The sequence below is a fragment of the Oncorhynchus gorbuscha genome, linkage group LG03 (genome assembly GCF_021184085.1).
Source record: "Oncorhynchus gorbuscha isolate QuinsamMale2020 ecotype Even-year linkage group LG03, OgorEven_v1.0, whole genome shotgun sequence".
In the NCBI taxonomy this organism is placed as follows: domain Eukaryota; kingdom Metazoa; phylum Chordata; class Actinopteri; order Salmoniformes; family Salmonidae; genus Oncorhynchus; species Oncorhynchus gorbuscha.
In genome coordinates, this window is record NC_060175.1 from 79,552,098 (window position 1) to 79,577,584 (window position 25,487).

Below are 25,487 nucleotides of genomic sequence, written 5' to 3' on the forward strand. Positions count from 1 at the left end.
TCCACAAGGTTATTATAGGAAAACCATGCTATAACTTTGTATCCTGTAGCACATTTAATTTAATCTCAACACAAAAACAAAACTATCAGGTATTTTGTGGCCCCCCCACAAAAAAACCTGAATTAATCTACAGGTTATAGAGAAGTTCATTTGCTAAATGTTTCAAGGCTTACCAGTCTCTGCTGTTCCAGAAGTTGGTCCGCCTCCTCTTTCTCTTTTTTGTACAAGATCTCCATCTCAGTCAATCTAGAATGAATGAAACACACAAATTCAATCTTATTGTATACACAATTATTCAAAAACATGCTTCGCCACCTCAAACTTTTTTGTTGTTGTTGAATTTTACCCCTTTTTCTCCCCAATTTCGTGGTATCCAATTGTTGTAGTAGCTACTATCTTGTCTCATCGCTACAACTCCCGTACGGGCTCGGGAGAGACGAAGGTTGAAAGTCATGCGTCCTCCGATAAACAACCCAACCAGCCGTACTGCTTCTTAACACAGCGCGCATCCAACCGGAAGCCAGCTGCACCAATGTGTCGGAGTGTACACCGTGCACCTGGCAACCTTGGTTAGCGCACACTGCGCCCGGGCCCGCCACGGGAGTCGCTGGTGCGCGATGAGACAAGGACATCACTACCGACCAAGCCCTCCCTAACCCGGACGACGCTAGGCCAATTGTGCGTCGCCCCACGGACCTCCCGGTCGCAGCCGGTTACAACAGAGCCTGGGCGCGAACCCAGGGACTCTGCTGGCACAGCTGGCGCTGCAGTACAGCGCCCTTAACCACTGCGCCTTAGGCCTCAAACTCTCAGTGAGTGGAAGCTATCCACCTCTCAAAGTCCCCCCCTCTAAAGACACAATCCTGTATCTGCGTTTCAGCTCAACTGCAGTTCTGCCATGTGGTTTGGTACAAATATAAGGGATGGGGTTAGTAAGGGAAACGTAGTCACAGACAAAGCAAAGTATGCCAGGACTGACAGTCCATGAGATCAACATGACTGTATTCGGTCCTGTACATACCTTTTCTCCATCTCTTGCTTCATGTCGATGCCCTGCTTCTCCAGCAGCTCTCTTTGGGCAAAGGTCCAGTCCACTGGCTCTACTGGGGTCTCTGCTGTTGGGGTCTCCTTCTCCTTCTCCTCCTTCTCAGCCCTCGCCTGCTCCGGATGGTTGAACCGAAACACGTGGTTCTTTCCCATGATGATACGGTTTCCTGTGACAAGAGGGAGTGCGCAAGGTCGAAACAAAACAGGCATTGAGCTCAAAAGCCAAGCAGTAAGAGATTCAGGAATTCTTGTCATTGAATAGCAATTCACATCAACACCTTCTCCAGTCTATTTCTATCAGTGGGGAAGATGTAAAGTGAAGGATCTTCACATTGACATGCAAATGAAGAGAGAACATTCCTGAAAACGCTTCATGAAATATAACTGCATATGCAGCCGTGGGGAATACACACCTGAGCGAAGCTGCACTGACGCTCCAACTCGCTTGCCGTTGACATAGGTCTCCGATCCCTCACAAGGCACCATCAGGACAACCACTGGAGACAAAAAAACATCAATACAGGGAACAGTATTAATCCCTATACCAACAAATCTGAATAATGCTTCTAATATGAATGCCTGACTCTGCCCAAATTCTACACAAATACAACACAAGACAAATGAGGTACAAATTATAGGTACAGTATATTGACAGTGGTATTGGTTGGGCCTGGTGAGGAAACGGCAGCCTCTTCTTTACAAGGTGCTTCAGTGATCCAGGGTGTTTATTTATTTTAGCAGACAACCATTTGTAAACATACAGAAGTATCATTTGCCAGAAGAATTTACTGAAACTGAGGCGTAATGTCCATCTTCTGGCCACAAACATTTTCTAAACCTCCTCATGCAGCCACACTTGGGTCCATGCACACACTTGGCAGCACGACGCTTCACTGATTCACAGTGACAAAGCCCAACGTGGTTTCTCTTACCGTCTCCATTGGCGTTCCGCTCGCTGCGGAAGATGCAGTGCTCCTCTTTGATGTGGGCTCCGCTCAGAACGATGTCCTGCCGTCTCTCAGTGTCCGCCTGGCCCACCCTGTCGGCACAAGTGAGGGAGGACATTTTGTGACTGAGTGTCAGAGCAGGCGACCATTTTCACTAGCAGGTGACAACCAAAAGCTATGGCTTAAAATGTTTACTTATAACAGGGCTTTACCTCCTCGGAGGTGCTTCATGGTGTTTCATCTAGGCTCCTATTACTCATTATTGTCACCTCAGGTACTGAGGTAACTTAATACTTTATAGGAAGACTACTGTGTGGGAAAGGAGAGCCAGAGGTAAGCGATTTGACTCGAGACAAATCAAATACGCTGGTGACCAAAGGCAGATGACATGCCACCTTTCACGCCAAACATACGGGGGGGACGGGACTGGAAAAGTTAGATGTGAGAGAACTAAAAAAATCTTTGATTAAAATGTTTTGCAGTAGCTTCTACACAGCATTCCACTGTGAATCTTCAGTGCTCCTCTGGCTCCGGGGTGAAGTTTATCCTAGGATCAGCTTCCCCTCCCAAACACCTTAACCATTGATGGGAAAAATGCAAAAGTGACCCAAGATCAGTGTCGCTGGAGCAACTTCTCCCTACTGTGTTCCGCTGAGTTACCTTGTGATTCCGTCTTTGATGTAATACAGCAGACATTCTGACATCAGTGGGTCCTCGTTCAGGTTGACCAGGTGAGGGGTCTAGTGAGACGGAGAGTTGAGTTCAAGAGTAAGACACAGTTCACATACAGTACTTGCATCAGTAATACGTGTGAATCAGAAAAATTCAGGAAATCACATTTCATAGGTATATTAAGTTCACATCTGCATGATTGATACAAATTTATTCATTAATACCCCTTTATGAAAGTGGAATGAAAAAGGCAATGTCAATAACATACTCACGAGTTCTAAAGTCTAGTTTCACGATATACACCAGACCTGGGCTCAAAAGTTTTTTTCTTCCCTTCTTTCAAATCATTTTGATGCGTTTGATTGTGCCTGCCTGAAGTGCTGGATGTGAGGAATTTTCACTTTTAGGCCTAGTACATTGTGCCAGGCAAGCTCAATCAAGCGTAGTTACTGAGCTTGTTTTTGAAAGAAAATGACAACTATTTGAACCTTTGTCTGATAGACACCACTAGAAACACATCAATGCTACAGTAAGCATCACTGAGCCACCAACCTTCTTGGGGGAAAATACCCCATTAGCAAGCAAGTCAGCATACAAGGCCTCACATGGCCTCTCTACGAAAAGCTAACCAATGGAGAGGCAGCAGGTGAAAATGAGAGAAAGTGGACGGAGGAAAGAAATTAGTGAAATGAAGGAAAACAAAACTAGCAGTGAAGGAGGGTTTAAAGTGCTAGGAGAAGGGGGCGCTTCAAAGAGGGGATTTTCTGATATCAAATAAATTTGCTTCAATGGGCAGTCGCGTTCATTACAGCCGATGTGGCAGAGATGACTAATCTAATCTCCCTCTCAATCGTGACTCCACTGACGAGAGCACTTGTTGTTCTTTTCATTCCTGACTTGTGAAAGCTGCCTGCCTGTGCGGGGGAGATGGTGGAAGGAGGGAGAGCGGGAGGGGGGAGTGCAGAGGTGTACAGTCAGATTCTTCAACCACTACTCAATAAGCCCCGTCTGTCTCTATAGCGTCAATCGGTTTGCGGAGCTGACGGATTGAGTGAGGCCTGGACGACTGACAATTTCGTCCTCTTCACAGAGATGACGTGGATAGGGCTGTGATGTCAACATGTCTGTCAGGCACAGAAGGCTTCCCCATGCAAAGAGCTAACAGACTGAATGGACCTTCTCATGTTAAGGCTGTGGGATGTATGAGCATCTATCATGGGTGGATTCTTTCAGTGAAATGGAACGAACAGAGCCGACAATTCCCTATTCTACATGACTCATGACAGACAATCATAACTGTTCTATACAATACATTTCTACCTGAATGTTCTACAACCTCGTAAACAGACCAGTGATACAGTATGACAGCTGCTAGTAAACTCTACTAGCAATACTATGGCCACATTCTAGAAAGCGGTTTTCAAGGTTATTATACAAATACATCACCGTGGTGTAGATCAATAAATAATACTTCTCTTCAAATTAAATAATGCTCGAATACAATAGCAGTACATGTGTGATCGTGCTGAGGGGGATACAAGGCCACAGCCATTTTGATTCATTACTAAGCTCTAGAAATGCTAGACCTGGGTCACTCTCTACGGGGTGTGTCAGGGGCTATCATTCGGATTATCTAGCGGGGGAGCGGTAGAAATCAATATGTAGATTTGATTTCACAAACCTGTTTAGTTGAAAAACAATCAAAGTCCTCGTCAAACAAGGACTTGGGCCTTTCAGGGCCCATCTAAACATTACCATATGGAGGAAGCAGAGAAGGGAATGGGGGGAAAAAAGAATGAAAATAAAGGAATGTATGGAAGAGCAAGTGAGAGCTGAGGGATGGCTCTGGAAAGAAATGACACGCAAATGGAAAGAAGCAACAATGGGAAACCGGTAGTGTAGTACTAGAGACAGTGGCCAAACACCCATACTTGCATTCTAAATATTAGGCATTTTATGTATGCGGACAATTGAAAGTTTTATAGTATGTTAAACTTCGAAACTCAGGTATGCTTTAAATGCCAGGATGCTATACTCATTTCGGCCTTTCATCTGGTTAGATTTGGCTGCATACTGTTGAGGAAGAGAACAGTCTTTCTACACTCACATGTGTTTGACAACAGCTGATAATGAGACAAGGGGATGCGCTGTACCCAAATTAACAAATAGCGGGAATCAACGCAATTGCACTTGAAATGATGCATTCTCAGGATGGGTGAGCCTAGTATGTTGATATTTGTTGCTTACTGCATTCATTTTTACTAAACAGTACGCTCTAAACAGTATGGAGTACGATTATTACACAGTAAGTAGTTTTAGTAAGTAATAGGCAAGACAGGTTTCGGACACGCCAGTATCGCTGTGTGTTAAATAGATGGTAATCTCTATCCTGAAATGTCTAACAGGTCTGTTGCTGGGTTGGGGTCAATTCCATTAAAATTCCAGTAAATTCAGAAAGTAAACTAAATTCAACATTTTCGTAATTGAAAATAATTGGAATTTCAGTACGCTTCCTGAAATAACTGGAATTGACACTGCCTGCTACACTAGACGTAACTTTCGCAGAACGCGAGACGCCCCCATTGATTTCAATGAAACATGGGCGTAAGCAGCGCTCTGGTTCTATTTTTAAGAATTTGACTCGCGGCTCAAACCAAGAACACTAGATGGAGTGGCTTGCGCTCTGCTCACGCTGGTGTAGCAAGTAAAAAACCTACTGCTTTTGTAATGCCCCGGTATGGCACATATCCTTTTACCTTTTTAGGAGAGAAGACCCCGAGAGTGCCGCCATCCTCACGGATAGCCACGCCCATCTCTGCCAGCAGGGCTTCCCTAGAGGAGAGGAGAGAGTGGAGGGTGATGTTATAAACTCATCTTCCCTAGAGGAGAGAGTGATGTTATAAACTCATCTTCCCTAGAGGAGAGAGTGATGTTAGAAACACATCTTCCCTAGAGGAGAGAGTGATGTTAGAAACACATCTTCCCTAGAGGAGAGAGTGATGTTAGAAACACATCTTCCCTAGAGGAGAGAGTGATGTTAGAAACACATCTTCCCTAGAGGAGAGAGTGATGTTAGAAACACATCTTCCCTAGAGGAGAGAGTGATGTTAGAAACACATCTTCCCTAGAGGAGAGAGTGATGTTAGAAACACATCTTCCCTAGAGGAGAGAGTGATGTTAGAAACACATCTTCCCTAGAGGAGAGAGTGATGTTAGAAACACATCTTCCTAGAGGAGAGAGTGATGTTAGAAACACATCTTCCCTAGAGGAGAGAGTGATGTTAGAAACACATCTTCCCTAGAGGAGAGAGTGATGTTAGAAACACATCTTCCCTAGAGGAGAGAGTGATGTTAGAAACACATCTTCCCTAGAGGAGAGAGTGATGTTAGAAACACATCTTCCCTAGAGGAGAGAGTGATGTTAGAAACACATCTTCCCTAGAGGAGAGAGTGATGTTAGAAACACATCTTCCCTAGAGGAGAGAGTGATGTTAGAAACACATCTTCCCTAGAGGAGAGAGTGATGTTAGAAACACATCTTCCCTAGAGGAGAGAGTGATGTTAGAAACACATCTTCCCTAGAGGAGAGAGTGATGTTAGAAACACATCTTCCCTAGAGGAGAGAGTGATGTTAGAAACACATCTTCCCTAGAGGAGAGAGTGATGTTAGATACATGTCCATGTGTCCCTTATTACATTGGTGGTGGGGCTGGTTACATTCTTTACAGTAGAATCTGAACTGAAAACGTTATCACCACCATGCAATAAATTGTCGCTAGAAATTTAAATTGGTGTTACTTTAATACCGGAATGCGGCACTTGCAAGAAGATGCATACTGATCACACAATACATAGAGACATATAGGAATGTGTATTGGGTATGTCCTGAGTATAGGTCATTAAGTGTTTGGGTGCTAGTGTTCATCTTTACAATACGCTTTGTGACAGCATTCTATCAACTAAAGTTGTCACGCAATGAAATACAAACCAAACAATCGTTTCCTCCTGACATACATCAGTGGATGAGCAAATTTGTATATATTCTGTCTTCCTTCCCTTCCCTTAAACATGCTTCTATTTTCAGAGGAAAGAAAGGAAGAAAGAAGCACACTGAAAGGAGTGTGACAGATGGATGAGGTGAGAGGGAGACAGACGGAAAAGGCACATTTCAGAAGAAGGGTGTAGAACCGGGACACAGCCTTTCACTGAAAGTGTCCCATTTGAAAGGACAGACGAACAAAAAGGCATCATGGGGCTTTGACCCTCCACTGACCTCTCCATTCGTATTGCCTCGGTCTTTCGAAGCTTCTCCTCCCAGGTCTCATTGAGCTCAGCAATGATTTTCTCAGATTCCTGAGGACAGATTGGAGAGTGGCAAGAAAAAGAATACATGAAGCATACTGTTATTATTCAGTTCATCTAATATGATAAAATCACCTCCTTATTAGGTTCTATATCCTGAAGACCTTTACTCACAAAATCTTATGCTGAGAATATCAAGACTTAACTGGGGGTCAAGCCAAAACACCTAAAACCTGGGTATGTCATGTGCTCCCTAGTCCTGCCATTGTGTTATGCTCTCCTTGTTCATCCCTACTAGCACCACTGGCTTGCTCACAACCATCTGGCTCTAAAAGCAGGAAGTATGGCCATTAGCCAATAAATCCAACTCCATCCTTTGTCAAGGGTCAACACCCCTACCATCTGTTGTTCTGGATACAGACACTGTCCCTTGGCTCAAAATAAAAAAGTCCATGCCTGCGTCCCAAAAGGCAGACTAGGAGCAGACATATGATCCTGATGACCATTTTATTTCACTGTGCTAATATGAGCACACACAGTGTGCACTCAGGATATTTTCTGACGCTTTTTACGCTTAATGGCCACGAAGACCAGATCTATTTTGGTCCTATTTCCTCCCCATCTGCGTCGGCGCCCGACGTCATTGGATGACAGACTGGCACCACGGTAGCCATGGAAACTGCAGCTCGTAATGGCTGTATGTTGCCATCCTATGTGCTCCCTCATCAGCAGTGAACGAGGGTGAGAGGGGGAAAGCCAAGGGAAGATGTAAAAGAACAGCTGAAAACTGATAGCTTGAGAGGAAGATATTAGTAAGAGGGCCGCTTTTCCAAAAGGGTCTTGACATCAAATGGACAGATTCATTGTTTAACAAAAATTGCTGCACTTTTCCAAGCTGAGTTTTCACACTAATGTTATATCCCTCCATGCATGTTTCTTACATCTTCAGAGGACTTCCATTTGAGGAAACAGACAAAGAACATGGGGAAATTCTGGACTTCCTATCTTTTCACTTAAAAGCGGGAAAAGTTAGGGACTATATTGGTTTAGTTCCACTGTTTATGTCCTTACATAGTTTAGGGGTCTCATCCATTTCAATGCCATTTAATTATGGAATTTAAATGTAAAAATGTAAAGTGTTGGTTCCATGTTTCATGAGCTGAAATAAAAGATCCCATCAATTTTACAAAACGCACAAAAAGCATATTATACATTTTGTGCACAAATTTGTTAACACCTCTTTACGAGATAATCCATCCACCTGACAGGTGCGGCATATCAAGAAGCTGATTAAACAGCATGGTCATTACACAGGTGGACCTTGTGCTGGGGACAACATAAGGCCACTAAAATGTGAAGTTGTGTCACACAACAATGCCACAAATGTCTCAAGTTTTAAGGGAGCGAGCAATTGGCATGTTGACTGCAGGAATGTCCACCAGAGTTGTTGCCAGATAATTTATTTTACTCTACCATAAACCGCCTCCAACATCGTTTTAGAGAATTTGCCAGTACGTCAAACCAGCCTCACAACCGCAGACCAGAGCCATTGAAGAGTGGGGACAACAATCCACAGGCCACAATCAACAGCCTGATCAACTCTATGCGAAGGAGATGTCTGCATGCGGAAAATGGTGTTAACACCAGATACTGACTGGGTTTCTGATCCACGCTTCTAACTTTTTATTTAAAAAGGTATCTATGAACAGATGCATTCCCAGTCATGTGAAATAATAATAATATATGCCATTTAGCAGACGCTTTTATCCAAAGCGACTTACAGTCATGTGTGCATACATTCTACGTATGGGTGGTCCCAGGGATCGAACCCACTACCCTGGCGTTACAAGCGCCATGCTCTACCAACTGAGCTACAGAAATACATAGATTAGGACCTAATTAATCTATTTAAATTTACTAATTTCATAACATGAACTCTAACTCAGTAAAATAGTCCATTGGTATATAGCCCACCCAATTTACCTACCCCAGCCCCATACTGTTATTTTATTTCCGGCTCTTTTGTACACCAGTATCTCTACCTGCACATGTGCATCTGATCATTTATCACTCCAGTGTTAATCTGCTAAATTGAAATGATTCACTCCTATGGCCTATTTATTGCCTACCTCCCCTCATGCCTTTTGCACACAATGTATATAGATTATTATTTTCTCTTTACTATGTTGACTTGTTTATTGTTTATCGTTTACTCCATGTGTAACTCTGTGTTGTCTGTTCACACTGCTATGCTTTATCTTGGCCAGGTCGCAGTTGCAAATGAGAACTTGTTCTCAACTAGCCTACCTGGTTAAATAAAGGTGAAATAAAAATAAATAAATACAAATATTTTCAATTCTTGCATATTGTGTTTATATTTTTGTTCAGTGTAGCTAGTACTGGGGTTGGGGGGGATACTGTACCTTGAGTCTCTCGATGGCCTCTTCCCCTCCCGGGGTGGACATGATGCGCTCCTGGATACTGGTGACCGACTGTGGGCCAACTAGGCTGCAGAGTGAGCCAGAGGACGGCGAGGCTGTCAAGGAGCCGATAGGGGCTGTGGAGAAATGGCCAGGGCGTTGGTTCTCTGAGGCTAGCAAGTATCTATGCTTATTGTTGTGTATGTCTTTCAGGTCTGAGTCAACAAGAGGAGAGAAAGGCAGGGTCCCAGGAAAGGGAGGAGGGTCACAAAAATGACAGGAAAAGGAGAATATGGGGAAGAGAGAGAGAGGGAGACAGAAGGACAAAGGAGTAAAGACCAGTGTAAGACAGACATCAAAAGGATAAAAGACAGACAACCAGCACAATGGTCAGTTACACAGAGCAGCAGTTTTCTCCCCAGGTGGTTAAAAAGTTAAAGGACGTTGTTTTTGTTGAAATCGGTAAACCATTCCATTCAACGTCTCGCAAAATTACAAATCGGATTGTTCATTATTTTTGATGGCCACAACATTTTTTTTTGTCAGGGAATTTGCAGGATTTATAATTTTAAAAGGACACACATTACTGTGGCCAATGAACAGATCCCTCCATCTATCATTACAATTGGGAATTTAATTTGAATGGCCATACACTTTTCAAATGCACCTACCAACTTCAATCAGTGACAGATGACTAAGTAGGATATGTCATAATGGTAATGTATTGCACATAAACAGAAACTTTGTTTCTTTAAGTCCAAAATATATATTGGTGTGAAAACTGCTAACATGTACCAACTGGAGGAGGAGGGGGGTTATAGGCAGCCAGAGGGCCAGGGAGGAGGGGGTTAAAGGCAGCCAGAGGGCCAGGGAAGAGGAGGGGGGTTATAGGCAGCCAGAGGGCCAGGGAGGAGGAGGGGGGTTATAGGCAGCCAGAGGGCCAGGGAGGAGGGGGGGCGGGATGAATGTTTGGAAGTGATATAGATGGAGACACATGCTGCCAAAGTTCAGACTGCAGTGAGAGTCACTTCAACTTACCCCACAAACAAGAACAAGTGAAAACACACCCGCGCACACACACACACACACACACTGACAGACAGAGCAGTCTGTCTAAATGTCAGCCAGCTCCTCTCTACAAAATGGCCTCAAGGGCGTTTCAGGTGACTGCCCTCTAAACCTCACAGGAAGACAGGGTCTCGTATGACAGACTGAAACCTCCACATATTGACTAAAAATTGAATTTGAAGGACAGGAAATGTGGTAAAAATACTTGGTAAAAATGGCCACCGAACAGCAGCGCATTACCATCTATTTCGTTATGCTCCCATGCTGGCAATTTTTGCAATGTCATAATGCAGATGGTACGGAGCACATACGCTTCAAATTTTACCAGAGCGTATAATGGCCATGTGGAGCAGCCAAAGGACAGGAGAGGGGGAAAGGGTAAGGAGTTTGGGGAATACAGCTAAAATAAAGCATATGCTCGCTACAAGAGGACTGAATTCCGTCAAAACACAGCAAACGTCTAGATAACACACATCTAATCGGCTACATAGAAATGAGAGCATGCACCTTTCCTCCTGTAGCTCAAAGCTTCAATTTGAGAACTTAGTAGCATTCTAATGTCTTGAACATTGTCACCTGCAATGGATAATTAGTAAAACAACACAAGCTTCATCGGCAAAAAAAAGAGGTTTTCAAAGATGGGTTAAGGACCCAAATGGTAAGTAATGATGTGGGTGGGGGGAAAAGACAGACAAGTTATTAAGATGGCATTAGAAGTTAAAGCACGATATTGTCTATTGTCTAGTGCTTTGGTTGGGATATACAACACATGACCAAAAGTATGTGGACACCTGCTCGTCGAACATATCATTCCAAAATCATGGACATTAATATGGAGTTGGTCCCCCTTTTGCTGCTATAACAGCCTCCACTCTTCTGGGAATGCTTTCCACTAGATGTTGGAACATTGCTGCATGAACTTGCTTCCATTCAGCTACTAGAGCATTAGTGAGGTTAGGCACTGGCTCGCAGTCGGTGTTCCAATCAATGGAGGCTGCTGAGAGGCGGATGGCTCATAATAATGGCTGGATTAAAAAAAAAACGTTATTTAACTAGGCAAGTCAATTAAGAACATTTTTTTTTCAATGATGGCCTAGGAACAGTGGGTTAACTGCCTTCAGGGGCAGAGTGACAGATTTTTACCTCGTCACCTGGGGGATTCAATCTTGCAACATTTCGGTTACTGGTCCAACGCTCTAACCACTAGGCTACCTGCCACCCATTGAATGAAGTCAATGGAATGGTATCAAACACGTCAAATAGCCGTCAAGAGCCGTCTTCCCCCTTAGCAGGCTCCACTGGTTCCAATTCATCCTGAAGGTGTTCGATGGGGTTGAGGTCAGGGCTCTGTGCAGGCCAGTCAAGCTCTTCTACACCGATCTTGACAAACTTTCTGTATGGACCTCGCTTTGTACATGAGGGCATTGTCATGCTGAAACTGGAAAGGGCATTTCCCAAACTTTTGCCACAAAGTTGGAAGCAGAGAATCGTCTAGAATGTCATTGTATGCTGTAGCGTTAAGATTTCCCTATACTGGAACTAAAGGGCCAAGCCTGAACCATTAAAAACAGCCCCAGACAATTATTCCTCCTCTACCAAACGTCACAGTTGGCACAATGCATTGGAGCTTTACACCACTCCAGCCGACATTTGGCATTGCGCATGGTGATCTTATGACAGTGCCATGTTGAAAGTCACTGAGCTCTTCACTATGGGCCATTCTACTACCAATGTCTGTCAGCGACGGGTGTGGCTGAAATATCCATATCCACAAATTTGAAGGGGTGTCCACATACTTGTGTGTGTATTTGGATTTGAGCCTGCTAATAATTCTGCCTCACCCCCATCATTCAAAACAAATAGCAAGCGCAAAAGCATGCTAACCTAGTGGCATTCTAACCCGTCCCAAATAGCACGTAATCAAACCCCTTGCAATCTGAGAATCCATAATATTAGGCTTATCTTTTGCATTTTCATGCAAAACCAGGAGGGTTGTTTTCAGGAAAAGGGTGGGTGCAACAGCAATGGTTAGCTATCAGTAGCAAAAGGGGCGAGAGCGAGTGAGGGCGAGAGTGAACCCCATCACAAATATATACACACATTTGCTTCCACTTCCAGGGCAATCATCACCCATAGGCTCAACTGAGGGGCAGCAGGAAGAAGATAAGGATCAGAGGTGAGACTAGTAGACGGAGTTAACTGGGAGGCAAAGATTAAAGACATTTCTGACTGGGCAGAAGGAAAGGGGACTGCTTGATGAGGATGAGATGACATGCCATTGAACAAGCAGTAGACATTAAAACGGTGGATTATTCATTGTCACACATTAATGAGATTACATGTTATGTCTCTACCCTCTCTCTATACATGCATGTGTAGCTATTGTAATATGAACATAAACCATTGCCATTAACTACCATCTGAGATGCATATATTGGGGATTTAGCGTGTACCAATCAACAGTCTATTTTTAAAAAGTTATTTTAGAACAAATTCTTATTTATAATGACGTCCTACACCGGCCATACCCGGACGCCACTCGGGAGCCCAAAATTGATGTTTTTGAATGTCTTAACTTCAAGAAATCAATATCTAACATACATTGTGTGCTTATTTATTGCAAAACAATCATGCCTCGTCATATTAGAGATAAAATAATGACACGACAGGTACGATTTCAATGTCATGCTACATCTAGTTTGGCATGTAGAGAACAGGCAGTGGTGTACAGGTAACACAACAGATACAAAGAAGATGAATTGGAGAAAGGAGATCAGAGTGAAGAAGAGAGAGAGAGGGGATGTTGCCTGCTTGTGTTGGCCCACTGAGAACAAGACTACATCACAGTCTCTCCTTCCTTCTGAAGTGTGCATTTGCTCACTACTCCCCACACATTATAGCGCATTCGACTGGTCTAGAAAGACTTTCCATATATCATTTCCTTTCAAATCCATGAAGGGAAGTGAACAAGTGCACACTTCGGGAGAAAAGAGATCGAGCAACCTAAGAAGACCGAATTGCTCGTCTGAAATGTAGACTGTGACTGAAGGTGGCATTGTGATGTGGCACACTCACTGTCCAGGATGTCTCCCAGGCCCTGGGCGCGGAGCAGGTCCTTCAGCCGTGTCACCTCGTCCTTCAGCTCGCGCACAAGCTTGTTGTTGGGGTCCTCGTTGATGACGGCATTGCACTTGATCTGCTTGGCCCGGTCAGCATAGCTAGCAAAGGAAGTAAGCAAAACACATTTACTACAAATCATATTGACGTAGAATGGGGCATGTTCGTCATTGCAGCTGATGTTGAAGGCAACTGCCAACTGACTGACCTACAAATCACTTGCCTCATAAATAACTACTCATTACTATGTAGATCAGTCAGACACCATTTACCCACAATGCATTACAGATAGCCAACTCAAATACGCTCATTGTCTCCTGAAAAATCTGACTTAAGACAATGATTATAATAACTACTAATGTATTTAGCCCCACCAAATCTCACTCTGCATTGTAGTAACACAATGAAACCATACAGTAAAATAACTAAATATGAACTAAATTTTACAGTAATATTGCATTTTGTGTTGTTTCAAAGAGGTGAGCCCTACCGAAGTGTGCTGAGGGTTTCATCATAGTTGATATCTGCAGGACTGAGTGCGGCTACCATGGCTGTTCTGGAGTTTCCACCTGAGTGAGTGAGGGAAAGAGATTGGAACAAATTAATTCCCTTGTCACAAATTGCGTACAAAATAAATTTACATGACAAGGTGCATACAAGGTCATTCCCGTGAAAGCATCAAAAAAGCTTAACTCTGCTTTGGGATAGCTTAACTCTACGGTGTTATTGTGGATATGGATACTCATTGCAATACAGTTTATACAGTTCTATACAGTTTATACAGTTCTATACAGTTTATACAGCTCTATACAGTTTATTCTTAGACTGAGCTGATACAATGACAGATGAATGTGCATTGTGGATATACACACACACACAAGTATGCCCAATGAGACTTCTAATTGTCTACCCATGTTGAAATACAGTTTGAGTTTAAAAAAATAAAGAAAAAGGCATAGAGTAATATTTTTTCATTATGTTACAGTATACAAAGGTTTTCATCTTGACTGACAGGCATATGCCATTCACTTAATGGTTTACATACATATAATCTAGTGACCGTTAGGTATTTCTCATATAATGCAGTTCAACAGTTGGCATTTATCTATTCTTACCTAGGTTCTCCCTAAGCAGCCATGTCAGAACCGAGTCTCTGTACGGGATAAAGTCAGTCTTCTTCTTCTTCTTGCTCTGTGTCAAACAAAACCAATGTTAGAGGGTGATGAACAAACAAATGGATGGATGGATGTTAGTTTCCCAATGTAAGATGGAAAGAGTGATGGAGGAGAGGCTGAAGGGAGAGTCTACGGTAAAATGGCAGCATCTTCACACTAAGTGCATTAGTGGTGGTGAAGAAGGAATAGCAGCCTGATTTCTGATGATTTTGTTCCAGTGCAAAGATTGTGTAGGTTCCTCCAAAAAGCAAAATAGTATCCGTCAGACGCGCTGAATACAATGGGTTTAGACTTTACTGTGAAATGTTTGCTTACGAGCTCTTCACAGCGACATACAGCTAAATGTAGTAGCACAAGAGGAATAAAATACACAAGAACGGAGATTATATACAGGGAGTACCAAGACCAGACCACTGTGCAGGGGTACGAGGTAGATATGTACATGAAGGCTGGGTAAAGCGACTAGGCATCAGGGGAAACACTGAGTGTACAAAACATTAAGAACACCTGCTCTTTCCATGACAGGCTGACCAGGTGAATCCAGGTGAAAGCTATGATCCCTTATTGATGTCACTTTAATCAGTGTAGATGAAGGGGAGGAAACAGGATAAAGAAGGATTTTTAAGCCTTGAGACAATTGAACAATGGATTGTGTATGTGTGCCCTTCAGAGGGTGAACGGGCAAGACAAAATATTTAGGTGCCTTTGAACAGGGTCTGGTAGTAGGTGCCAGGTGCACCGATTAGTGTCAAGAAACACAACGCTGCTGGGTTTTTCACGCTCAACAGTTTTCTATGTGTATCAAGAATGTTCCATCACCCAAAAGACATCAAGTCAACTTGACAACTGTGGGAAGCATGTGTGTCAACATCAGAGAGCATCTCTGTGGAATTCTTTCAGCAGCATGTAGAGTCCATTCCCCAATGAATTGGTTTAGAATTGAGGTGGTTCTGAGAGCAAAGGGGGGAGGGGGTGCAACTCAATATTAGGAAGGTGTTCCTAATGTTTTGTACACTCAGTGTGATTAGAGTAAAATAACGGAGAGAAGCAGCAGAATATGATGAGTGTGAAAATACACGTGTGCATATGTGTGTGTTGTGTAGGTATGCGTGTGTCCGGCGTGTGTATGTGAAAGTGTGTGTGTGTGTGTTGTGTCGGTATGCGTGTGTCCGGCGTGTGTATGTGAAAGTGTGTGTGTTGTGTCGGTATGCGTGTGTCTGGCGTGTGTATGTGAAAGTGTGTGTGTGTTGTGTCGGTATGCGTGTGTATGTGAAAGTGTGTGTGTGTGTGTTGTGTCGGTATGCGTGTGTCCGGCGTGTGTATGTGAAAGTGTGTGTGTGTTGTGTCGGTATGCGTGTCCGGCGTGTGTATGTGAAAGTGTGTGTGTGTGTGTTGTGTCGATATGCGTGTGTCCGGCGTGTGTATGTGAAAGTGTGTGTGTGTGTGTTGTGTCGGTATGCGTGTGTCCGGCGTGTGTATGTGAAAGTGTGTGTGTGTGTGTGTTGTGTCGGTATGCGTGTGTCCGGCGTGTGTATGTGAAAGTGTGTGTGTGTGTGTTGTGTCGGTATGCGTGTGTCCGGCGTGTGTGTGTGTGTGTGTGTTGTGTCGTTATGCGTGTGTCCGGCGTGTGTATGTGAAAGTGTGTGTGTGTGTGTGTTGTGTCGGTATGCGTGTGTCCGGCGTGTGTATGTGAAAGTGTGTGTGTGTGTGTGTGTGTGTGCGTGTGTATGCGTGTGTCCGTGGCGTGTGTATGTGAAAGTGTGTGTGTGTGTGTTGTGTCGGTATGCGTGTGTCCGGCGTGTGTATGTGAAAGTGTGTGTGTGTGTGTGTTGTGTCGGTATGCGTGTGTCCGGCGTGTGTATGTGAAAGTGTGTGTGTGTGTGTTGTGTCGGTATGCGTGTGTCCGGCGTGTGTATGTGAAAGTGTGTGTGTGTGTGTTGTGTCTGTATGCGTGTGTCTGGCGTGTGTATGTGAAAGTGTGTGTGTGTGTGTGTTGTGTCGGTATGCGTGTGTCTGGCGTGTGTATGTGAAAGTGTGTGTGTGTTGTGTCTGTATGCGTGTGTCTGGCGTGTGTATGTGAAAGTGTGTGTGTGTTGTGTCGGTATGCGTGTGTCCGGCGTGTGTATCTGAAAGTGTGTGTGTGTGTGTTGTGTCGGTAGGCGTGTGTCTGGCGTGTGTATGCGTGTGTCTGGCGTGTGTATGTGAAAGTGTGTGTGTGTTGTGTCTGTATGCGTGTGTCTGGCGTGTGTATGTGAAAGTGTGTGTGTGTGTTGTGTCGGTAGGCGTGTGTCCGGCGTGTGTATGTGAAAGTGTGTGTGTGTGTGTTGTGTCGGTATGCGTGTGTCCGGCGTGTGTATGTGAAAGTGTGTGTGTTGTGTCGGTATGCGTGTGTCCGGCGTGTGTATGTGAAAGTGTGTGTGTGTGTGTGTTGTGTCGGTATGCGTGTGTCCGGCGTGTGTATGTGAAAGTGTGTGTGTGTGTGTGTGTTGTGTCGGTATGCGTGTGTCCGGCGTGTGTATGTGAAAGTGTGTGTGTGTGTTGTGTCGGTATGCGTGTGTCCGGCGTGTGTATGTGAAAGTGTGTGTGTGTGTGTGTGTGTTGTGTCGGTATGCGTGTGTCCGGCGTGTGTATGTGAAAGTGTGTGTGTGTTGTGTCGGTATGCGTGTGTCTGGCGTGTGTATGTGAAAGTGTGTGTGTGTGTTGTGTCTGTATGCGTGTGTATGTGAAAGTGTATGTGTGTGTGTTGTGTCGGTATGTGTGTGTCCGGCGTGTGTATCTGAAAGTGTGTGTGTGTGTGTTGTGTCGGTAGGCGTGTGTCTGGCGTGTGTATGTGAAAGTGTGTGTGTGTGTGTGTGTTGTGTCGGTATGCGTGTGTCTGGCGTGTGTATGTGAAAGTGTGTGTGTGTGTGTGTGTTGTGTCGGTATGCGTGTGTCCGGCGTGTGTATGTGAAAGTGTGTGTGTGTTGTGTCGGTATGCGTGTGTCCGGCGTGTGTATGTGAAAGTGTGTGTGTGTTGTGTCGGTATGAGTGTGTCTGGCGTGTGTATGTGAAAGTGTGTGTGTGTGTGTTGTGTCGGTATGCGTGTGTCTGGCGTGTGTATGTGAAAGTGTGTGGGTGTTGTGTGAGTGTCAGTGTAGTGTGTGTGTGAGTGTGTATACAGTCTTATGAGTGGGCATAGAGTCAGTGCAAGATGAGGTCCATGCAGATAGTCCGGGTCCATTGCAGATAAAATAAAGGTGATGAGTCAATGGAGAAAAAGGGTCAGGTGACAAAATGACACCTTAGCACTGAGACAAAATATTGCCATAACCCGTCTCTTTTTGGAGGGATCAGTGGTTTGAAATGACTGAACACACAAAGGGTTACCTTGCTGGTAGTGTAATCCTGGGTATGCAAGTAACACCAGGGGAAGAGGGAAAGAACAGAAGAGCAGACCAAGTTACAACATGCCTTCCTCATGAGTAAGAGGATGACAGAGGGAGAACGAGGGAGGGGGAGATGGAGGAGAGAGAGACAGACAGTACTCACCACCTCAGCCAGGGCAGAGATGACCTTCCCTAATGTGGTCAGAGATTTGTTGATGTTGGCTCCCTCCTAATAAAGACAAGCCACATAGAAAATATCAATTTAATTAGACCCTTAAATACATAGCTACTTGGAGTATTTGTGGTATGTTGCTTAAGAGTGGCCTACATCCATAATAATAATAATAAAATGTAGCAGATGCTTTCATCCAATGCGACTTAGTCATGCACGCATGATTTTTTTTTTATATATGAGTGGCCCTAGCGGGGATTGAATTCACAATTCTGACGTTGCAAGTGCCATTCTCTACCAACTGAGCCAAAAGGGTCCTTCCTACCTTTAGCCTGGTGCCTTTGGCTCCAGTAGAGTCAGCTCGCTCACTTCCTGCCAAGTCCACCAGACTGATTTTGCTGACCTTGAATGGGTTAGATGGGAACAATTAGTTTAGGACTAACACACACACACACACACACACCATGAGAAACAATATATCCATTGCCTCACGTAATTATTTTCTTAAATTACATTCAAAATAAACAGTAGGAAAAATAATATCCTAATCATGGAAATTGCAGGTATAGCTAAAGAGTTTACCCAATACAACTAGTTCATAACAAACTGCATACACGAATACAATATTAATAACCAAAACAGTTGCAATTCTAAACCAATTAATACCTAAACATATACTGTTGTCAAGTCAACTGAAGAGCGACTTCCACACAGAAATCTGATAGTATCACACTACAATAGACATTGTGTGTATACTGACAGTGGCTCCTTTGTATCTCCATCATAATCACAGGAAATGTGGGAGGTCAATTTGGGATCCCATTCCTCTCACCTTTTCTGTGGAGAGGTCTGTCTCACTGTCGTACTTCCTCTGTGTGAAGACGATGGTGAAGACAGCGTGGGATCTGCTGCTGGTCTCGTTCATGTTGGTGGCTGCCACCGTCCTGTAACAGAGTTGACACATTAGTTGAATCAAATGGAAACATGCGAAACCCATCGTACTGCTATCTAAAGTCTATTGAAATGGTTTGAATGTTGATGTAAGACGTATATGGGCATGTGTTGTGCCCGGTATTGAGTGTTCAGAGTATTGTTCTTCAAGGAAAGACTTTTGTACAATACATTCAGTACTTCTGCATTTCTTGCACTTTACCCGTGAATAGTAGGCTAAACCGAAAAGTACCCGAGAAAAGTAGCTACACATCAGTCAGAGTGCTGTCTGCTAATAGAATGCCCGTTCGTGAATTCCAATCTGAGTGGAGAAGTGCAACTGAAGCATAAAATTAGTCTAATGCCGAGCAGAAATTACAATAAGAAGCATTTTAGATTCGCGTTTACAAAACGCAGCAAGATATACGTGCTAGTTATCTAAGTGGCTGAATTAATAAGGTGATGGGGCATCATATTGTGTTAGCTTTCTGCCATGTTTGAGAAATCTGTACAGCTGCCACTGCGATCTTGATTTCCTTGTGTTTTTTTCCTCTTCATTCTCCTCTCCCACCCTTCTCCAAGCAGAGCAGGCCCGTTGCACTAACGACTCCAGACTCCACACAGACACAGCTTGTACACATGCTGCTCCATAGCCAGTACTGTTCTTTCTTCAGACAACAATGGGTCAAAAAACTGTTCATTTTCATGTCTCTCGTTCACATTCCCTTGTAAATGTCCAAACTTTAAAAGTTATTCGATAGCACCCACACACAAACGCGTTTAACTTTATGATCTGGATTGCCTGTCTTCGCAATTTGTTTTTCTTTTGCGCTTGTTAGCATATCTAGCTAGCAGCCTACATTGAATTCACAATTACCTGTGCTCATATTGCTAGCATTCTGGTGATAGACACCCAATGGGCTATTTTGCCATTTTTGGTGCCCCCTTGGGTACTAAGCCGGTAATACTGTAAATCACAGGATGAGAGAAGAATGGTATGATGATAAGATACCACCCAACCCTAACAAACATGTGGGATATACACTAAGGAGATATGGGCTTTTACAACCCACGTTCCAGACAAAAGCAGAAAATTAAAGCAAGGTTAGAATGCACACTCCCGTGACACAAATGCATGCACAGCTAAGAAGGTAGGCATGTGTACACACACACACACACACACACACACACACACACACACACACACACACACACACACACCCACAAAGAAGAGATACCTGCCTGAGAGTTTGGGAACCGTGACCAAGCTACTGCTTTAACAACAATCCAGTCAACCACATGGGCTCCACTACTACTCAGCTTAAAACAGGATAATAAACTCACTGAAAAGCATGACTTTAAGCAAATCCATTTTTAAGAACGGTTTGTTATTTGATTCTTAAATTATATGATCATTTGTGTGCATTTATGTCCAACAACCTCCCTCCCCACGCACTCCTCTGTGCATCCCTAATTACACCCTATTCCCTATTTAGGGCCTACTTTTGACCAGAGCCCACAGGTCTCTGGTCAAAAGTAGTGCACTACATAGGGAATAGGGTGCCATTTGAGATAAAGCCCCTGGGTAGGTCTCGTCCTGACGCTGACCTGGCCTTGTTGCCGGCGTCCATGAGGTCGTTGATGTCGTTGTAGGAGGTGACTGCCAGCTTGGACAAGTCCTCCACGTAGGGCCCCAGCAGGGGGTGCTCTCGCACACGCAGGTTCCCTTTGTTCTTCGGGTTGAGCAAGTCCCGCACCCGCTCGCAGTAGATCTCCATGTAGCTGACCTAGAAGTGATTGAATTACAGATTGAGTATCTATTGGCCATGGCCGACTAAAGCTACAGTGAAGCCTTGATATCAGAAACATACAGCAACGCTACGGGATGAAGTTTCCACTACATACAGATCCAGGATCAACTCCCCCAATCCTAAACTCACCCCAGATCAACATCTAGGGGCAACTTTACCATAATCATATATGACAGTCAAGAAGAGGGTTTTCAATCAGTAGTAATGCCATTTATAGTGTTGGAATGCTACTTTTTGTAATGCCGAAGTCACAGTATTCGCTCAATATGGATCACTTGGTGTTCCATTTCAAAGACTTGAATTTGCTTAAGCATCGAGTACACGGCGAGCTAATATGCGTTGCTAGTAAAGCATTGCTAGGGAAACCACTATATTTGAGGTTGCTCTGGATATTAGAGCACGGTAGTCACTGCAGGGCTACAATTTGGGAGGGTAGGCCTACATCAGAAAGAGGAGTGAGGAGGGGCTGAGGTAAGGGGAGAAGGAAAAGAAAGAGTGTTCCCTAATGCTGTCTGGGACTCACCTCCACCGAGAATGAGATCTCGTCTTTGTTGTTGTCATTGATTTTCTCAAAGAGTTCTTCACAGAGCTAAGAGGCAGAGGAAGAAATGTGTTATTGCCATTTAGGAGCATTTAAAAGAGGAAGACAGAAGAGATGCAGATCGATAGATAGATAAGATAACACAAATAGCTTGACGGTTAGATGCCAAAACCAGGGGAGAAATGTCTTAATGCAGTAAGTGCTGCCGGCAGAGAGGTGGAATGCATACAAGAGGTTGGCAATGAGAGAACCGGTTGCTTGTTTGTGAGCCAAAGCCCTTCCAATCTCTTTGGGATGGGCGGAATTGAATACTCAGGTATCCAATCAATGTGAATGGTCACATGAAACTTTCAAATATGGTTGAAATAAAATGGGACAATACAATTGCTCGTTCTCGTATAACTAAGAATATGAATGTAACTAAGGACATGATCTAGGCCAGGTATTCCCAAACTGGGGTAAGCAATGTTGTCTGGGGTATGCCAAATACAATATATAATTCTTTCACATTTTCAAACAGTACATGTATATTTTCCAGCGGGGCTATACATTTGGGTGAGGTTTTTTTCCCATCGCCTGAGCAGCCTCGCTTCACTGCCAGAAACACAATTAAATCTAGTGTTCAGCGAAATAACAACAATATCAAATACAGGTAGCCTAGTCAAATAATTAACATCCAATCACATTAACTGTTACTCTCTTGCGCAGACGTTTAGAAACTAAACATGACAATTAGAAAAATAGGCCAGAGTTTGAGCGAGAATAAAGACGACTTTCAAGTAGTAAGACATGTATAAAAGCAACAGATATCATTAATAAGGGTCTAGAAGCATCTTATATGGTGAGCTACTGAGTGGCTAGGACAGCCAAGCCCCATACTATTGTGGAGGACTAAATTCTTCCTACTGCCGCAGATGTGGCTGGGACAATGCTAGGGGAAAAGGACCCAAAAAATTACACACACTACGCCTCCATCAAACAACACTGTTTCACGATGCATCAGTGACATGGCAGGAGATGTTTTGAAACAATTACTGCTTCGCATACAAGCCAGTGAATTATATGCGTTACAGCTGGATGAGTCAACAGACGTGGTGGGCCTGGCACAGCAACTGGTAAATGTCTGTTAAGTTTATGGGGGGTCAATTAAGGAAGACATCCTCTTCTGCAAACCACTGGAAACCAGGACAACAGGAGAGGATATTTTTAAAGTGTCTGGACAGCTTTGTGACATCACATCTTGACACCCAAAGTCAATTTAATGGTATCTGTACTGATGGAGCAAATGCTATGACAGGGAGACATAGTGGAGTGGTAACGCGCGTGCAAGCAGTTGCTCCCGACGCCACTTGGGTACACTGCAGTATCCACCGAGAGACTCTTGCTGCCAAGGGAATGCCTGACAGCTTGAAAGACGTTTTGGACACCACAGTGAAGGTGGTTAACTTTGTTAAAGCAAGGCCCATGAACTCTCATGTATTTTCTGCATTATGCAATGATATGGGCAGCGACCATGTAATGCTTTTACAACATACAGAGGTGCGCTGGTTATCAAGGGGTAAAGTATTGACACGTTTTTTTTTTCCTCAATTGAGAGACGAGCCTTAAGTTCTCTTTACTGACCATAATTTTCACTTGTCTGACCGCTTGCATGATGACGAGTGTCTCACACGACTGGCGATCTGGGTGATGTTGTTTCTCACCTGAATGATCTGAATCTATGATTACAGGGACTCTCCGCAACTATATTCAATGTGCGGAACAAAATTAAGGCTATGATTAAGAAGCTGGAGCTCTTTTCTGTCTGCATTAACAAGGACAACACACAGGTCTTTCCATCATTGTATTATTTTTTGTGTGCAAATTAACTCAAGCTTACGAACAATGTCAAATGTGATATAGCGAAGCACCTGAGTGGGATGGGTGCGAAATTACACAGGTACTTTCCAGAAACAGACGACACAAACAACTGTATTTGTTATCCCTTTCATGCCTGCCTGCAGTCCACTTACCGATATCTGAACGAAAGAGCCTCATCAAAATTGCAACAAGTGGTTCTGTGAAAATGAAATTTAAATCAGAAGCCACTGCCAGATTTTTGGGATTGGGATGCGCTCAGAGTATCCTGCCTTGGCAAAACACGCTGTTAAGACACTGATGCCCTTTGCATCCACGTACCTATGTGAGAGTGGATCCTCGGCCCTCACTAGCATGAAAACTAATATGGAAAATGATTTAAGACTGAGAGACTCTCTCCAATACAACCCAACATTGCAGAGTTATGTGCATCCTTCAAGCACACCCTTCTCATTAACCTGTGGTGAGTTAATCACCATTTTTGATGAACAAATACGATTTTATGTATGTAAGATAGCTAAATAAAGAGAAAGATTATTGATTATTATTATATTATTATTTGTACCCTGGTCCTATAAGAACTCTTTGTCACTTCCCAACGAGGCTGATTGTGACAAAAACTCACTCATTCTTATGTTTAATAAATGTATTGTATAGTGTGTGTGTGTGGCAGGCTTACAATGATGGCAAAAAACAACATTTGAGAGTGCGCTAACCCTAGTGCTAGAGGGAGTACACAGCTGGAGGTTGAATGTTTGAAGGGGTACGGGACTATAAAAAGTTTGGGAACCACTGATCCAGCCTGAAGAAAACAAATGTAACAGAATAAATGTAATTTGTTTTAGACATTTCTTGAATCTGTTCTATGGCACCCACAATGGTAGTCTGTGATCAAGGAGGCAACTGCGCTCAAGTGAAAATGTTATTGGAACATTGAACATTTATTCAAGTGAGCTAAGGAGGATGGATATTTGAGGACAGAGGAGCATACCAGGGGAATGATACCCTCCTGTCCTTCCTCCTGCCTGCCCATCATTGTGTAGGACTTGCCAGCTCCGGTCTGGCCGTAGGCAAAGATGCAGACGTTGTAGCCATCAAAGGCATGCTGCAGCATCTCCTTGCCAAGGTCATTGTACACAAGGCTCTGTGAGGCAAAGGTGGGGTCCTCTGGCTGTAAGAGAGAAAGAGAAACCTAATATATGTACTTTAGCAGACACTTTCATCTAAAAAGGGATTTATGGTCATGGATACATACATACATACATACATACATACATACATACATACATACACACACACTTTATTTTCATTGGGTTGCCCCAGCAGGAATAGAACCCACAACCCTTGGTGTTGCAAGTGCCATGCTCTACCAACTGAGGACCACACTTAAATGCATGTTTATGTTGAACTACAGTACAGTTCATGGTGTGTCTCAATTCAACAGTATGCCATTTGGCTTAGGCAATGTGTCAATTTGGCAGCCATTTTGGAGGCAGCCATTTTGGAGGATAAGAGCAGCACAAAGGCAAGAGGAAAGCAAACTCACCGTAGTGTGGGACCAGTAGGAGTGGTCAAAGCTGAAGGACTTGCTGGGTCCTTTGGGTTCTTGGGGTTGGATATAACTGTTGGGGAGGAGAAAAAAAAACATTAAATCACAAGGCCGATAACTTTTACTGTGTAAGAGTGTGATAAGTTTGACCACATCCAATTTATTGTATTTTAACTTAAAGTGCAAAAGTATTGCATGCACGATAGAGGGTTTGGGCTATTTAAACTATTTGGAGTTTACTGTATTTGTAAAAATAATGCATTTTTGTTGCCTTGGAATAAATACTGTCTACACTCAGAGACATACAAGCAGGACAGTTATATTTTTTTTATAAAGTATGTAATAGACACAAAATACTAGCATTTCTGTAATAAGTCTTTACCTCTTTACAAAATAGCACCTTCAAATAATCCAAATGAGATATCGGCAAATCAAATCATGGTAGATATCTACTGCAAGACATGTGCAACTATATTTGCCTATTTCTTTGTGGTTGAGATATCATGCATCTGTA

The 25,487-nt window shown here is 43.6% G+C and overlaps 1 protein-coding gene across 1 annotated transcript in view; it reads right to left on the minus strand.

Moving 5' to 3' along the window:
* kif1b (kinesin family member 1B) overlaps positions 1–25,487 on the minus strand; it is a 117,664-nt gene that overhangs the window by 52,768 nt on the left and 39,409 nt on the right. The window contains 19 exon segments of the mRNA XM_046343859.1: positions 174–246; positions 1,022–1,214; positions 1,461–1,544; positions 1,980–2,086; positions 2,655–2,734; positions 5,423–5,498; positions 6,940–7,019; positions 9,392–9,525; positions 13,532–13,674; positions 14,064–14,142; positions 14,689–14,764; positions 18,277–18,342; positions 18,611–18,688; positions 19,118–19,229; positions 20,824–21,002; positions 21,550–21,615; positions 24,416–24,595; positions 24,971–25,012; positions 25,015–25,046. Coding sequence (XP_046199815.1) covers positions 174–246; positions 1,022–1,214; positions 1,461–1,544; positions 1,980–2,086; positions 2,655–2,734; positions 5,423–5,498; positions 6,940–7,019; positions 9,392–9,525; positions 13,532–13,674; positions 14,064–14,142; positions 14,689–14,764; positions 18,277–18,342; positions 18,611–18,688; positions 19,118–19,229; positions 20,824–21,002; positions 21,550–21,615; positions 24,416–24,595; positions 24,971–25,012; positions 25,015–25,046 — 1,880 coding nt within the window.